We start from the raw sequence: 18,016 nt of genomic DNA, 5'->3' as shown, positions 1-18,016 counted from the left end.
GTAAGCCAGTGACTCGGCCCCTGTAATAGGTTTAGAGGCAGAGAATCCCAGTGGAAAGAGGGGAACCGGCTAGGCAGAGACAGCAAGGGCGGTTCGTTGTTCCAGAGCCTCTCCGTTCACCTTCACACTCCTAGCCAGACTACACTCAATCATAGAACCTACTGAAGAGATGAGTCTTCGATAAAGACTTAAAAGGTTGAGACCGTGTCTGCATCTCTCACATGGGTAGGCAGACCGTTCCATAAAAATGGAGCTCTATAGGAGAAAGCCCTGCCTCCAGCTGTTTGCTTAGAAATTCTAGGGACAATTAGGAGGCCTGCGTCTTGTGACCGTAGCGTACGCTAAGTATATTCACGACAGGACCAAATCGGAAAGACAGGTAGGAGCAAGCCCATGTAATGCTTTGTAGGTTAGCAGTAAAACCTTGAAATCAGCCCTTGCCTTAACAGGAAGCCAGTGTAGGGAGGCTAGCACTGGAGAAATATGATCAACATTTTTGGTTCCAGTCAGGATTCTAGCAGCCGTATTTAGCACTAACTGAAGTTTATTTAGTGCTTTATCCGGGGAGCCGGAAAGTAGAGCATTGCAGTAGTCTAACATAGAAGTAACAAAAGCATGGATGAATTTTTCTGCATCAATTTTGGATGGAACATTTCTGATCTTTGCAATGTTACGCAGATGGAAAAAAGCTGTTCTTGAAACAATCTTGATATGTTCGTCAAAAGAGCGATCAGGGTCCAGAGTAACGCCGAGGTCCTTCACAGTTTTATTTGAGACGACTGTACAACCATCAATATTAATTGTAAGATTCAACAGAAGATCTCTTTGTTTATTGGGAACTAGAAGAAGCATCTCTGTTTTGTCCGAGTTTAAAAGAAGAAAGTTTGCAGCCATCCACTTCCTTACGTCTGAAACACAGGCTTCCAGCGAGGGCAATTTTGGGGCTTCACCATGTTTCATTGAAATGTACAGCTGTGTGTCATCCGCATAGCAGTGAAAGTTAACATTATGTTTTCGAATGACATCCCCAAGAGGTAAAGTATATAGTGAACACAATAGTGGTCCTAAAACGGAACCTTGAGGAACACCAAAATTTACAGTTGACACAACTAAGTCTTAATGTTTGTACAGTCAGCGTATTTTAGAGTTCTGATTGAGTACGACAGTTGAACTATTCTAATGAGGCATCTATCTATAAGTTATATTCTTCAAGAATCAATGGCTATACATCATCAATATTTAGAAGCCTAAAGATCAATGTATCAACTGCAGATTGTCCTTTTAAGATGTGGTCTGGGATGAACTGAATCCTGCTGTTAGCATAAAAAAAAAGGGTTGAGCATAGGAAAAAGGATTATTGTCCTAATCTGACTGAGTTTTTACAATTAGCTCTCGACTCGGACCAAGATGATGCAAAAAAAGACAACAACTTTTACATTTTTCTTTCAAACGTTTTTTTTTCTCCCTACAATTTAAAAATTTAATAAATATTAACATTTAAAGCTTTTCATTCATGTATATACAAGAACTATACAATACACATAATGATGTTATGAACTGCAAGACAGAAATGAGGTAATGCACAACTTGAAACAGCGTGACATCAGACCAACCACTCTGCAGACTTACAGCATTCCCTCTACTTCTCGACTGACATCATTATACTTTACATTCTGTTGGCTGGCTGTTAGTTTCTTAGATAATAATATGCTGCTGAAATGTACACTATATACAATATTACTTGAAAAATATATCACTTACAAAAAAATATCAAGAATGGTTTTCTTTTTATCTTTTAAAGCATATGTGTGAGTTTTTCCACAAAGGTAATGTGCATGCTACAGTGGGGTTGGCTTTACAAACAGACTTGACCTGTTGACCTTTAGATGACCTCTGAGGCCCAATCTCTTGTAAATGGTTGTTTGGGAAGCACGTCAACAATAAGAGCACCAATGGGGAGAGGTTACAAAGCTCCCTGGAGGAAGTGCCATCATCACCAAGGCACTGCGACATCATCACCAATACATTGTGACATCATCTCCAAACTGGTGACATCACCAATACGTGTGACATCATCACTTCAACTTGTGACAGCCCCCCCAAAGTGAAGTTTTTTTTTTTGTTGGTGTGGCCGTGCCACACAATATCTTCACAATATTAAAGTTCAATAAGTAGTTCTGATGCACTTTTCAAAATACGTTACAGCACAACTGTACACAGATCAGGAAGTAAATGGTAGCAATGGCCGTCGTCACATTGTTTAACATGTCTTGTAGTCACTTTAGTTCCAGCACCCTTTTATTTTCTTGTTTATTATTCCATTTATTAACTGAAGCAGAGAGGGCTGAGTGATGCAGTGCAAATGCATAGAGATCACTCTGCTGGTTCGATGAGGTAACCATTAGTGGTCTAAGTCCACTGGCATGGATTTTTATTTTTTTTACATTTTATGTTAATTTATTCTTGCAGCAATCGGGTGAGAGTCCAGTCCAGGATAATCCATCAGATGGTTGTAATAATGTTGTAATAAAGTTGTCACATTGTAACATTGTCATATTGTAACATTGTCACGTTGTAACGCTGTAACACTCTAATGCTGTAACAACGTTGCAATAACGTTGAGCTGACAGAAGTCACGGTGGACCATATTACTGAGCAGCAAGTCCCAGGATAAGTCAGTGATCATGTCAGCACATGGGACAGGGTCCTGGTTGTTCTGGTTCTGTGAGCCGAGTCTGATCCTACATCCTCCCTTCTTGATCTGGCAGCAGCAACGCCAGCCACAGTTCCAGCAGGCCCGGGTTCAGGGCCTGGGCCGGCGGATTGGCCTAAAGAGCGGTTGTTTGGACTGCTGTGCTCTTTAGATGGCGATAAAGCAGCGTCTCCAATGGAGTCTGGAGAAGCGATGGATCGGAGCCGGGGCCGGAGAGGCGGGCTGGGACCTGGAGGTAGAGAAGGGAGCCCAGGGACCAAGTCTCCATCCCTGGCCCCAAAGGAAGGACCCTGGGTAACGACGGCACTTGCCGACGGTGAGGTGGTCAGGCCCTGAGCAGTGGAGCGAGGCCGTCTAGGGGTCTTAGTGGTTCGGGATGGGCTCTGGGTGGTGGTGGGGAGTGGGGAGTCTGATGGTTGGGTGGTGGAGGCGGTGGGGTTGGGCTGGGTAGAGGTCTCCTGGCCAGTCTCAGAGTCTGAGGATCCTCCAGTCTTGTGGAGGTCTGGGGATGGAGAGAAGAGGGTGGTGAAGCCTTCCTTCCTGTTGCAGGACTCACAGCACAGCTTGTTGTAGCCAGGAATGGAACAGTAACGGGCTAGGACCTCCATCTGGCAGAATATAGACTTGTCTCCAAGACATGGCTCATCTGTGGGGCGAGAGCAGAGTCAGAGTCAGACACATTACAGCTCTTTCCTCATACAGTAGTGACCTTAACCCAACACCTGGCAACCCAAAACCTGGCAACCCAACACCTGGCAACCCAACACCTGGCAACCCAACACCTGGCAACCTCTTCAACCGTATCCCGCTCCGCTGGCATGCATCGAAAACTTGTGGCTTTCTCCTGGCTATTCTTTTGCAAAATAACTAGGAATGAACTGACTTATTTTCAAATAAATGTGTATTACACATAACATCACATTAAGGTGTGGGCTGGTCACTGTATTAAAAAAGAACGATAGCAGGTCTATTTCTCTCCAGTAGCTGGCCTATTCTGTCCATTCAGAACATCTTCTCAACACCCATGAATGATAAGATGCCGTCTGCTGTGTTTTAAGGTCCTTACTACTGAACAGTGTCTGTTCCAGGTGTGTAGGAGTCAAAATAACAATGCTGGAAGGGCATATAAACAACTTTTGGAAAGCTCATATTCTGAGCTAGCCATTAAAAAAGTATGGTCTACAGAAAGAGATGGAAGAGATGGCGACCCGCACACTGTCGAAAAAATGAATACATCCAAAACTGAGGCTTGAATGCAACATAAAGATGTTTATTCAAACACCTGACAACAGAAAGAGTTGGCCAATACTATCCAAGAGATTGTTAGTGAGGAAATTACGTCTGCCTTCGACTTGCAATTAAAACCGATAAATGAATCTCTTGCACTGCTCCTTTCTAAAAAAATTGATACATACTCTACTGAAGTGGAAAGTTTGGAGACAGTGGCCAATGTAACAGAGGAGCGACACTATGACCTGGATGGAGAACGACCAATGGCTGGGTTTCACTGTGGAACCTGTTTATTTGTTTCACATCTATGGCCTATTAACACTAAAGATAACAATTACATTTAATAATACATATACACTACTGTTCAAAAGTTTAGGGTCACTAGAAATTAGAAATGTCCTTGTTTTTGAAAGAAATTCAGATTTTTTGTCCATTAAAATAACATCAAATTGATCAGAAATACAGTGTAGACATTGTTTACGTTGTAAATGACCCTTTAAAGGTCATGTAGCTGGGAAACAGCAGATTTTTAATGGAATACCTACATAGGCGTACAGAGGCCCATTATCAGCAACAATCACTTCTGTGCTAAAATGGCATGTTGTGTTAGCTAATCCAAGTTTATTATTTTAAAACGCAAATTGATCATTGACCAAAACCCTTTCGCAATTATGTTAGCACAGCTGGAAACTGTAGTGCTAATTAAAGAAGCAATAAAACTGGCCTTCTATCTTTGATAAACACAGATATTAAACTGTTTTCCAAAATGTTGTCATCCGGTCTCGAGACTTACTTACCCAAATGGATCCACACGGACATAACCGTGGGAAGTAAGGGGTGCTGAGTGAGGGTGCTGCAGCACTCCCTGCAAAATCAGAATTTAATAAAAATATATATTTCACAAAAGTAGTGCATCTGGCCTTTACTTGTCCTCTATTAGCGGACTGATGTAGCATCTGAGGCGCGGACTGATGTAGCATCTGAGGCGCGGACTGATGTAGCATCTGAGGCGCGGACTGATGTAGCATCTGAGGCGCGGACTGATGTAGCATCTGAGGCGCGGACTGATGTAGCATCTGAGGCGCGGACTGATGTAGCATCTGAGGCGCGGACTGATGTAGCATCTGAGGCGCGGACTGCGAGCACTACATTAGAGGCACCTTTTTTGTTTTGCGCTTTATTGTTTTTTTCCCTGTGAGTTTCATCTAATAAACACGTGGAACTCTATGCACGCTGCGCCTTGGTCCATTCATTCAACACACGACCGTGACACTGCTGCTGAAAAATGATTGGCTCTAAAGATGGCCGACCACCTCACTCTCTCCCATATAACCAGTGGATACAGTTACTATTAGAAGTCATAACACTAGAATCATCGACAACAAGAAGGAATGGTGCTAGTCAAGGAACGACTGAGGGTGGCTGGATGGGGACTGGGTTATCTTTGTACACATTTATATGATTGTTTTTGTACTTGTAAACGCGCTCTGAAATCAAAAATACAAATCTGAATAAAAAGTTGGTCACAAAAGAACAGATTTGGATGTCTTGGTGTAACGCCTAAAGGTTATGGGTCCCAGTCAGGGCTATTCCCCGAATTCCCAGACACACTCTTTAATATCAGATGTTTAAAACGGTAAGCCTGCTAAGAATAGAATAGACTAGAATCCAATAAAATCCAATAGAAGAATAGACTAGACTAGAATCCAATAAAAATCCAATAGAGGCATCCCATGCTCACTTACTGAAGGAGAGTTTGTGGACAGGATTCTCAGGAACAATCTGATGTACACCCTCCGTCTTTGTTGTTGAATTCTCCATCGCTTCTTTAGTGAACGGGGGCAGCGATGACTGTCCTGTTTTTACCAGAGGATGAGAGATGGCAAGCTTTACAGATAATTACATGGTGGGACTTTGGGCTGCAAAAATCATAGGTTTTCCAGAAATCCAGGTTGGACGATTCCAGATGTCTTGCTTTTTCCCTTACTTCTTCTGGTAATGTACCAACTGGGAGTTCTGGACATCCTGGACATTTTGGGGAACGTGACCTGAACTGCAACCCTACATAAGGGTTTTTTGGGAAGGTGATGGTTCTATGTGGAACCATAATGACTCAAATAGCCCTTTGAGCTCTTCAAATGGTTCTTTACAGTTCAGAACTAGGGTTCTTTACAGTTCAGAACTAGGGTTCTTCACAGTTCAGAACTAGGGTTCTTTACAGTTCAGAACTAGGGTTCTTTACAGTTCAGAACTAGGGTTCTTTACGGTTCAGAACTAGGGTTCTTTACGGTTCAGAAATAGGGTTCTTTACGGTTCGGAACTAGGGTTCTTTACGGTTCAGAACTAGGGTTCTTTACGGTTCAGAACTAGGGTTCTTTACGGTTCAGAACTAGGGTTCTTTACGGTTCAGAACTAGGGTTCTTTACGGTTCAGAACTAGGGTTCTTTACGGTTCAGAACTAGGGTTCTTTACGGTTCAGAACTAGGGTTCTTTACGGTTCAGAACTAGGGTTCTTTACGGTTCAGAACTAGGGTTCTTTACAGTTCAGAACTAGGGTTCTTTACGGTTCAGAACTAGGGTTCTTTACGGTTCAGAACTAGGGTTCTTTACAGTTCAGAACTAGGGTTCTTTACGGTTCAGAACTAGGGTTCTTTACAGTTCAGAACTAGGGTTCTTTACAGTTCATAAAATGGGTCTTATCTCTTTTAGTGATAATTAAAATGTAGGGGAAGCAGCTCATTAGAATATTTTGGGGCGTGTGTAATTCCATTACATATTAGATATGACAATGGTCAATGATGGTGTCCTGTGAAAGACTCATGTTATGGCCTTGTGTTAGTTGAGAACAGCTGACTAAATCAGTCAGTGGGTCTCAAGTCTTTCCTCAGGGACCCCAGCTGTTCCAGAGGAAGCTCACTTGTTTCAACTTGTCAATAATAACACCTAGAGAATTTTAACAACATAACATGTCTGACCAGAATAAAACCCTGTATGGTTTTCAATAGGATCTACAAAGAACCTTTACGATTAAAGAAGGTTCTTTATAGAACCATTCTCCATAAAGGTTCTATAAAGGATCATAAGAAAAGGGTTGCAACCATAGCGGAACCCTTTTTGATGCTATATAGAACCTTTTATTAATGGTTCTTTATAGAACATTAGCACCATGTTCCATTTAGAACCTTGAGCATGGTTCTTCATAGAACCTTCAAAAAAAGCTTACATAAAGCACCAAAAGGAAATTGCTATGGCAGTGGTTCCCGAACTAGGGATTTGCAACTGTTCCAAACTCCCCAGGTAATCAGTGCTCTTTAAGAACCCCTGTGCCTCTCCTCTCCTGTCTCCCCAGGTAATCAGAGCACTTTAAGAACCCCCTCCTCTCCTCTCCTGTCTCCCCAGGTAATCAGAGGTCTTTAAGAACCCCCTCCTCTCCTCTCCTGTCTCCCCAGGTAATCAGATCTCTTTAAGAACCCCTGTTCCTCTCCTCTCCTGTCTCCCCAGGTAATCAGAGGTCTTTAAGAACCCCTGTTCCTCTCCTGTCTCCCCAGGTAATCAGAGCTCTTAAAGAACCCCCTACTCTCCTCTCCTGTCTCCCCAGGTAATCAGAGCTCTTAAAGAACCCCTGTTCCTCTCCTCTCCTGTCTCCCCAGGTAATCAGATCTCTTAAAGAACCCCCTACTCTCCTCTCTCCCCAGGTAATCAGAGCTCTTAAAGAACCCCCTACTCTCCTCTCCTGTCTCCCCAGGTAATCAGAGCTCTTAAAGAACCCCCTACTCTCCTCTCCTGTCTCCCCAGGTAATCAGAGGTCTTTAAGAACCCCTGTTCCTCTCCTCTCCTGTCTCCCCAGGTTATCAGAGGTCTTTAAGAACCCCTGTTCCTCTCCTCTCCTGTCTCCCCAGGTAATCAGAGGTCTTTAAGAACCCCTGTTCCTCTCCTCTCCTGTCTCCCCAGGTTATCAGAGCTCTTCAAGAACCCCTGTTCCCTCTCCTCTCCTGTCTCCCCAGGTAATCAGAGCTCTTTAAGAACCCCTGTTCCTCTCCTCTCCTAAATGTCACCCATTCATGTTTGGACAACTCTCATCCTCCTTTCTAATACTTCATAAAGAGGTGTCCCCTAAAAGTGTTTCACCCCCTGGAAGTCACTCCTCAGAAAACAGAACTGGGTACAAAGCTCAATTCCCCCCCATTCCCCCCAGGAGTTATGGAGGAGAAGGGTCCATTTATATTGGCCTTTCCCAACTGTTCAGATGCATGTATAGACACAGATACAGACGTGCACACACACACACACACACACACACACACACACACACACACACACACACACACACACACACACACACACACACACACACACACAAACAATAAGTGCTACAGAGGTCTTCTGAAGCACTTATAGGGATAGCAGGAGAAACAGTTATTACACATCATTGACTGTGTGTGTGTGTGTGTGTGTGTGTGTGTGTGTGTGTGTGTGTGTGTGTGTGTGTGTGTGTGTGTAAGAGCATGCATGTGTGTGTATGTACTCTACCTGGACACGGGCTCAGTTTACAGATGAGGACAGTTTCAGGCTTGTCTCCCTCGCACTGGCCGATGGTGTTGTCTGTGGCTCTACACACAACCTGTCTCTGTCGAATCCCCTCTCCACAGCTTACTGAACACTGTGGTGGCCACACAGAGAGACACAGAGAGACAGCGGGTCAGATAACCTGTCTCTGTCGAATCCCCTCTCCACAGCTTACTGAACACTGCGGTGGCCACACAGAGAGACACAGAGAGACAGCGGGTCAAATAACCTGTCTCTGTCGAATCCCCTCTCCACAGCTTACTGAACACTGTGGTGGCCACACAGAAAGAGACAGAGAGACAGCGGGTCAGATAACCTGTCTCTGTTGAATCCCCTCTCCACAGTTTACTGAACACTATGGTGGCCCCACAGAGAGACAGCGGGTCAGATAACCTGTCTCTGTCGAATCCCCTCTCCACAGCTTACTGATCACTGTGGTGGCCACACAGAGAGACACAGAGAGACAGCGGGTCAAATAACCTGTCTCTGTCGAATCCCCTCTCCACAGCTTACTGAACACTGTGGTGGCCACACAGAGAGAGACACAGAGAGACAGCGGGTCAGATAACCTGTCTCTGTCGAATCCCCTCTCCACAGCTTCCTGAACACTGTGGGGGCCACACAGAGAGACAGCGGGTCAGATAACCTGTCTCTGTTGAATCCCCTCTCCACAGTTTACTGAACACTATGGTGGCCCCACAGAGAGACAGCGGGTCAGATAACCTGTCTCTGTCGAATCCCCTCTCCACAGCTTACTGATCACTGTGGTGGCCACACAGAGAGACACAGAGAGACAGCGGGTCAGATAACCTGTCTCTGTCGAATCCCCTCTCCACAGCTTACTGAACACTGTGGTGGCCCCACAGAGAGACACAGAGAGACAGCGGGTCAGATAACCTGTCTCTGTCGAATCCCCTCTCCACAGCTTACTGAACACTGTGGTGGCCACACAGAGAGAGACACAGAGAGACAGCGGGTCAGATAACCTGTCTCTGTCGAATCCCCTCTCCACAGCTTACTGAACACTGTGGTGGCCACACAGAGAGACACAGAGAGACAGCGGGTCAGATAACCTGTCTCTGTCGAATCCCCTCTCCACAGCTTACTGAACACTGTGGTGGCCACACAGAGAGACACAGAGAGACAGCGGGTCAGATAACCTGTCTCTGTCGAATCCCCTCTCCACAGCTTACTGAACACTGTGGTGGCCACACAGAGAGATACAGAGAGACAGCGGGTCAGATAACCTGTCTCTGTCGAATCCCCTCTCCACAGCTTACTGAACACTGTGGTGGCCACACAGAGAGACACAGAGAGACAGCGGGTCAGATAACCTGTCTCTGTCGAATCCCCTCTCCACAGCTTACTGAACACTGTGGTGGCCCCACAGAGAGACACAGAGAGACAGCGGGTCACATAACCTGTCTCTGTCGAATCCCCTCTCCACAGCTTACTGAACACTGTGGTGGCCCCACAGAGAGACAGCGGGTCAGATAACCTGTCTCTGTCGAATCCCCTCTCCACAGCTTACTGAACACTGTGGTGGCCCCACAGAGAGACAGCGGGTCAGATAACCTGTCTCTGTCGAATCCCCTCTCCACAGCTTACTGAACACTGCGGTGGCCACACAGAGAGACACAGAGAGACAGCGGGTCAAATAACCTGTCTCTGTCGAATCCCCTCTCCACAGCTTACTGAACACTGTGGTGGCCACACAGAAAGAGACAGAGAGACAGCGGGTCAGATAACCTGTCTCTGTTGAATCCCCTCTCCACAGTTTACTGAACACTATGGTGGCCCCACAGAGAGACAGCGGGTCAGATAACCTGTCTCTGTCGAATCCCCTCTCCACAGCTTACTGATCACTGTGGTGGCCACACAGAGAGACACAGAGAGACAGCGGGTCAAATAACCTGTCTCTGTCGAATCCCCTCTCCACAGCTTACTGAACACTGTGGTGGCCACACAGAGAGAGACACAGAGAGACAGCGGGTCAGATAACCTGTCTCTGTCGAATCCCCTCTCCACAGCTTCCTGAACACTGTGGGGGCCACACAGAGAGACAGCGGGTCAGATAACCTGTCTCTGTTGAATCCCCTCTCCACAGTTTACTGAACACTATGGTGGCCCCACAGAGAGACAGCGGGTCAGATAACCTGTCTCTGTCGAATCCCCTCTCCACAGCTTACTGATCACTGTGGTGGCCACACAGAGAGACACAGAGAGACAGCGGGTCAGATAACCTGTCTCTGTCGAATCCCCTCTCCACAGCTTACTGAACACTGTGGTGGCCCCACAGAGAGACACAGAGAGACAGCGGGTCAGATAACCTGTCTCTGTCGAATCCCCTCTCCACAGCTTACTGAACACTGTGGTGGCCACACAGAGAGAGACACAGAGAGACAGCGGGTCAGATAACCTGTCTCTGTCGAATCCCCTCTCCACAGCTTACTGAACACTGTGGTGGCCACACAGAGAGACACAGAGAGACAGCGGGTCAGATAACCTGTCTCTGTCGAATCCCCTCTCCACAGCTTACTGAACACTGTGGTGGCCACACAGAGAGACACAGAGAGACAGCGGGTCAGATAACCTGTCTCTGTCGAATCCCCTCTCCACAGCTTACTGAACACTGTGGTGGCCACACAGAGAGATACAGAGAGACAGCGGGTCAGATAACCTGTCTCTGTCGAATCCCCTCTCCACAGCTTACTGAACACTGTGGTGGCCACACAGAGAGACACAGAGAGACAGCGGGTCAGATAACCTGTCTCTGTCGAATCCCCTCTCCACAGCTTACTGAACACTGTGGTGGCCCCACAGAGAGACACAGAGAGACAGCGGGTCACATAACCTGTCTCTGTCGAATCCCCTCTCCACAGCTTACTGAACACTGTGGTGGCCCCACAGAGAGACAGCGGGTCAGATAACCTGTCTCTGTCGAATCCCCTCTCCACAGCTTACTGAACACTGTGGTGGCCCCACAGAGAGACAGCGGGTCAGACGAGACTCAGCTGGCTCTTCACCGTTGTTAGAAACAACGCTGAAATCCCTAGAACAGTCAGCTAGCACAATTCCTTAAAACAAATCCATATAGAGCAACTTCTCTTTCCAGAAAACCTGGTAAACAACACAGGAAAAAAGTGTTTATATTCAACAAAATCAATAAAACTGGACTGCTAGAGGGCCTGGATACGCTAACCGTCCTCTTCACGTCCTTCAGTGTGTGGTGACTGGAGAATGTTCCACACCAGGGTTCAGCTTCATTACAATTCAATTGGGTCAATTTCTCAAAGAAAACTACAATTCTATTTTAGTGAACAGAAATTATAATTCCATCATTGATTGAATTGAAATCGAGTTGACCCCCCAACTCTGATAAGTAGTACTGTGAGCTGTGTGACAGAGCTCCATGACCAGGTCCCTGTCTGTACTGAAGGCTCTGTGGCGGAGCTCCATGATCAGGCCCCTGTCTGTACTGAAGGCTCTGTGGCGGAGCTCCATGATCAGGCTCCTGTCTGTACTGAAGGCTCTGTGGCGGAGCTCCATGCTGGGACCCACCTGTGACTGGTCCCTTGTCTAGAGAATGCTCAGTGGTGGAGCTCCATGACCAGGCCACTGTCTGTACTGTAGGCTTTGTGGTGGAGCTCCATGCTGGGACCCACCTGTGACTGGTCCCTTGTCTAGAGAATGCTCAGTGGTGGAGCTCCATGACCAGGCCACTGTCTGTACTGTAGGCTTTGTGGTGGAGCTCCATGCTGGGACCCACCTGTAACCAGGCCCTTGTCTAGAGTATACTCTGTAGTGAAGCTCTATGCTGGGACCCACCTGTGTCCAGGCCCTTGTCTAGAGTATACTCTGTGGTGAAGCTCTATGCTGGGACCCACCTGTGACCAGGCCCCTGTCCTCCACTGCGCAGGGCAGGCAGAGGGGTTACAGACCTTCCTGGTCTCAGGCTTGTCCTCTGTACAGTACTTAGTGTGGACCGTCCGGTTGGTGCCGTTGTGGAGGGCCTGCATACACTGAACAACCCTGGACTGGTAGCCAATCTTCCCACACGTCTTACTGCACGGGTTCCACTCCTCCACCAACCACCTGGGAGAGGAGGGAGAGAGAGTGAGGGAGAGAGAGGGAGGGAGAGAGAGGGAGGGAGAGAGAGGGAGGAAGGATTGGGGGCAGACAGAATAAGAGAAGGGGTGGGGGAGCAGACAGAACAAGAGAGAGCACATTATTTAATCTGTCCACTACTGGGAATGACTAGGTTATTATCTCATTATTCAATCTGTCCACTACTGGGAACGACTAGGTTATTATCTCATTATTCAATCTGTCCACTACTGAGAACGACTAGGTTATTATCTCATTATTCAATCGGTCCACTACTGAGAACGACTAGGTTATTATCTCATTATTCAATCTGTCCACTACTGGGAACGACTAGGTTATTATCTCATTATTCAATCTGTCCACTACTGGGAACGACTAGGTTATTATCTCATTATTCAATCTGTCCACTACTGGGAACGACTAGGTTATTATCTCATTATTCAATCTGTCCACTACTGGGAACGACTAGGTTATTATCTCATTATTCAATCTGTCCACTACTGGGAATGACTAGGTTATTATCTCATTATTCAATCGGTCCACTACTGAGAACGACTAGGTTATTATCTCATTATTCAATCTGTCCACTACTGGGAACGACTAGGTTATTATCTCATAATTCAATCTGTCCACTACTGGGAACGACTAGGTTATTATCTCATAATTCAATCTGTCCATTACTGGGAATGACTAGGTTAGTCATCCAGACAGAGTGCATTAGCTTCAGTCCCTCTTCGAGAGGAAGTGTCCCTTAGAGCGATGATGATGATGATGATGAAATGGATGCTCTCCTATCAACATGGCTCGGACATGGACAGAGAAAGGATAGAGGGGGAGAGTGAATTGGAGAGGAGCTCACGTTGGCTGGCTGCACTCGTTCACATTGCACCTCTTCCGGATGGGTTTGGGCTTCTTGCTGGTTTCACAGAGGTTCCGGTGCACCAGTCGACTGTCGCTCTTCCTCCTGCATCCGTATTTGGTGTACTGTATACCTGCCAGACGGTCCAATTAAATGGGTTTAGTACAATCTGTTGTAACGTCTGACAAAAACATAACATCTTCTAATTTATACTGTAAATCATTTGACAGAAAGAAAATGCAGGTGGCCGTATGTACTAACACACACACACACACACACACACGCACACACACACACACACACACACACACACACACATACACACACACACACACACACACACACACACAATGACAGAGCAACAGGGTAGGAAGAACCATTTGAATGTGAATGTGTCAGAGACCCCTGAGCAGCATGCCCTGAGGACATTTAGGCTCTGCTCTGCATCAACCAGGTTGGGACAATAGCACCAACCCATAGCAGGTTGCCAGGTTGGGACAATAGCACCAACCCACAGGTTGCCAGGTTGGGCCAATAGCACCAACCCACAGGTTGCCAGGTTGGGCCAATAGCACCAACCCACAGCAGGTTGCCAGGTTGGGAAAATAGCACGAACCCACAGCAGGTTGCCAGGTTGGGCCAATAGCAGCAACCCACAGCAGGTTGCCAGGTTGGGCCAATAGCAGCAACCCACAGCAGGTTGCCAGGTTGGGCCAATAGAACCAACCCACAGCAGGTTGCCAGGTTGGGACAATAGCAACAACCCACAGCAGGGGTACTTGGCAGGCCAGGCACAAATGGAAACAACCATCAGGGACCTTTCTGTAGCAGGTGAGATTGAATTAATCTGGTCTAAAGAGCCGCTTCACAACCAACCCCCCCCCCCCCCCCCCCCCCTCCCTCCCCCACACACACAGAGAATCCACCTGGTCTAAAGAGCCACTCCACAACCAGGCCCCCCCATACACACACCTCCCCCACAGGGTTTAGAGCACTGCGACCAGCTCTTCAGGGCCCACTCGTAGGTATCCAGCTCGGCCAGGAGAACGTTGTTATTGGTGATGACCGGCAGCAGGTCCTCATGGATAATGTACTTATATGTCAGACTGATCTTAGTGTCCTCCTCCTGTGGAATGACCTACAAGAGGACAGGGAGAAGGAGGACACGGTGACAGAGAGAGAGAGAGACACAGGGAGAAAGAGGACACGATGACAGAGAGAGAGACACAGGGAGAAAGAGGACACGATGACAGAGAGAGAGAGACAGGGAGAAAGAGGACACGATGACAGAGAGAGAGACACAGGGAGAAAGAGGACACGATGACAGAGAGAGAGCGAGACAGGGAGAAAGAGGACACGATGACAGAGAGAGAGAGACAGGGAGAAAGAGGACACGATGACAGAGAGAGAGAGACAGGGAGAATGAGAGTGCGAGAAAGACAGAGAGGAAAGACAGAGAGAGAGAGAGAGAAAGAGAGTGAGAGAAAGACAGAGAGAGAGACACAGGGAGAAAGAGAGTGAGAGAAAGACAGAGAGGAAAGACAGAGAGAGAGAAAGAGAGTGAGAGAAAGACAGAGAGAGAGACACAGGGAGAAAGAGAGTGAGAGAAAGACAGAGAGGAAAGACAGAGAGAGAGAAAGAGAGTGAGAGAAAGACAGAGAGAGAGACACAGGGAGAAAGAGAGTGAGAGAAAGACAGAGAGGAAAGACAGAGAGAGAGAAAGAGAGTGAGAGAAAGATTAACAATTGATTCCCATTCAAAGTCCTAATCCCTAAACCTAACCCTTAACCTAAGTCTGACCTTAACATTAACCCCAAATCCTAACCCCAAACCTAAGCCTAAGATCCTAAGCCTAAAATAGCCTTTTTCCTTGTGGGGACAGGTGAAATGTTCCTACTTGCCCCGAATTGTCCTCGTTTTACTATCCTTGTAAGGACTTCTGGTCCCCACAAAGATAGTAAAACCAAAATCACACACACACACACACACACACACACACACACACACACACACACACACACACACACACACACACACACACACACACACACACACCCACACACACACACACACACACACACACACACACACACACACACACACACACACACCCACACACACACACACACACACACACACACACACACACACACACACCCACACCCACACCCCCACACACACACACACACACACACACACACACACACACACACACACACACACACACACTGGACAATAGTGCTGAGCAATTAACCAACATTTCTGTTTTTTTTTCGATTATTAAACAACTAATTCACCAAAGTCAGTTCAATTACTTGAATTCCATTTTTTTCCGTTATTTGTGAACCCAACGCACATTTCCTCTAGAGGGAAATCAAATCATTCACAAGAGAAAGTGGGACGATGGGCTGAAGGGAGATGAAGTTTTTCATTAAGCAAATTTTCAACCTAGTTCAGCACATAAAAGTGGTATTTAACTACAATGACCATAATCCCTTTCGGCGGTTTTCCCACCAGTTTAGGCAGAGATACATACACTTTTACTCCTGCTACGTTCGGTTAGATACACACAGACCATTTGAGAGAGGAATGTACACAACAAGAGGGACAGACAGTTGGTGAACGTTTACCTGAACTACTTTGAAGAACTAGTCAAATAATTTCTTCGGACAGCTCTGCAGCTTACTTAGGCAGGTTAGCCTAGCTAGATAGGATGACTACAGACAGCTCTGCAGCTTACTTAGGCAGGCTAGCCTAGCTAAACAGGATGACTACAGACAGCTCTGCAGTATATTTAGGCAGGCTAGCCTAGCTAAACAGGATGACTACAGACAGCTCTGCAGTATATTTAGGCAGGTTAGCCTAGCTAAACAGGATGACTACAGACAGCTCTGCAGTATATTTAGGCAGGTTAGCCTAGCTAAACAGGATGACTACAGACAGCTCTGCAGTATATTTAGGCAGGTTAGCCTAGCTAAACAGGATGACTACAGACAGCTCTGCAGTATATTTAGGCAGGTTAGCCTAGCTAAACAGGATGACTACAGACAGCTCTGCAGTATATTTAGGCAGGCTAGCCTAGCTAAACAGGATGATTACAGACAGCTCTGCAGTATATTTAGGCAGGTTAGCCTAGCTAAACAGGATGACTACAGACAGCTCTGCAGTATATTTAGGCAGGTTAGCCTAGCTAAACAGGATGACTACAGACAGCTCTGCAGTATATTTAGACAGGTTAGCCTAGCTAAACAGGATGACTACAGACAGCTCTGCAGTATATTTAGACAGGTTAGCCTAGCTAAACAGGATGACTACAGACAGCTCTGCAGTATATCTAGGCAGGTTAGCCTAGCTAAACAGGATGACTACAGACAGCTCTGCAGTATATTTAGGCAGGTTAGCCTAGCTAAACAGGATGACTACAGACAGCTCTGCAGTATATTTAGACAGGCTAGCCTAGCTAAACAGGATGACTACAGACAGCTCTGCAGTATATTTAGGCAGGTTAGCCTAGCTAAACAGGATGACTACAGACAGCTCTGCAGTATATCTAGGCAGGTTAGCCTAGCTAAACAGGATGACTACAGACAGCTCTGCAGTATATTTAGGCAGGTTAGCCTAGCTACACAGGATGATTACAGACAGCTCTGCAGTATATTTAGGCAGGTTAGCCTAGCTAAACAGGATGACTACAGACAGCTCTGCAGTATATTTAGGCAGGCTAGCCTAGCTAAACAGGATGACGGCTGACTGCTGACTGCTACTGCCAGAGATGAGATGATGACTTTAAGGAATGAAAAATATTAAAGTCATTAAATTAAAACTAAGTAAATATACACAACTGAATATTGTATTATTTCATAGTAATTTCATATTTTTCTAATGATGTCTACCCAATGTGGACATGACAGAGACAATGGAATATGTTCAATGCTTTGGCAATTACATTTTCACTATTTTTGGCTTTGTAATTTCCATTAAAAAGTCACAGGAAAAAAGGTCATTATATCATAATACATTTAATGTTATCGAAACCGAAATCGAAAACCACAATATTTTGTTTTACTAATCGTACCGAAACCGATCTAGAAAAGCACTAATTACCACTAGTGGACAATCAAAGATGATTAAAATCACAGTGAAGGTGCTCCACTGTCTTTCTAGGGGACTGACTGGAGTGTGTAGCTGAACCTCAACGTGAACCATTGGGATGAACCATTGGGAACAGAGTCCTGTATCTTCTGACCACATGCTGCTGTGTCGGATAGTGATCATTTGGGTCGGCCTGTTTTGGGTAAAATGAGAATTGAGGCGATGCACACCTGCACCCCAACTGTCACTTGTCAATGTTGAAAAATTCAGCCTGTATGTACGTGTGTGTGGGTGCACGTGTCTGGGTGTGTATGTGTGTGTGTGTGTGTGTGTGTGTGCACGTGTCTGGGTGTGTGCACGTGTCTGGGTGTGTACGTGTGTGTGTGTGTGTGTGCACGTGTCTGGGAATGTATGTGTGTGTGTGCACGTGTCTGGGTGTGTGTGTGTCT

The 18,016-nt window shown here is 46.3% G+C and overlaps 1 protein-coding gene across 2 annotated transcripts in view; it reads right to left on the bottom strand.

Annotated features, from left to right (window-relative positions):
• Window positions 1-1,430: 1,430 nt before the first annotated feature.
• LOC110531531 (A disintegrin and metalloproteinase with thrombospondin motifs 14) overlaps window positions 1,431-18,016 on the bottom strand; it is a 153,750-nt gene continuing 137,164 nt past the window's right edge. For both annotated transcript variants that reach the window (XM_090228786.1, XM_090228789.1), the window contains exons 17-22: window positions 14,448-14,613; window positions 13,476-13,608; window positions 12,397-12,604; window positions 8,474-8,603; window positions 5,689-5,799; window positions 1,431-3,359 (exon numbers count right to left, since the gene is read on the bottom strand). In XM_090228786.1, the coding sequence (XP_090084912.1) occupies window positions 2,683-3,359; window positions 5,689-5,799; window positions 8,474-8,603; window positions 12,397-12,604; window positions 13,476-13,608; window positions 14,448-14,613 (1,425 nt within the window). In that variant the 3' untranslated portion in view covers window positions 1,431-2,682. The remainder of the gene's footprint in view (window positions 3,360-5,688; window positions 5,800-8,473; window positions 8,604-12,396; window positions 12,605-13,475; window positions 13,609-14,447; window positions 14,614-18,016) is intronic.

The sequence above is a fragment of the Oncorhynchus mykiss genome, unplaced genomic scaffold (genome assembly GCF_057628025.1).
Source record: "Oncorhynchus mykiss isolate SJ-2025 unplaced genomic scaffold, ASM5762802v1 scaffold101, whole genome shotgun sequence".
Classification (NCBI taxonomy): domain Eukaryota; kingdom Metazoa; phylum Chordata; class Actinopteri; order Salmoniformes; family Salmonidae; genus Oncorhynchus; species Oncorhynchus mykiss.
Note: the sequence above shows the minus strand (reverse complement) of the source record. Positions and strands in the feature narration are given on the sequence as shown.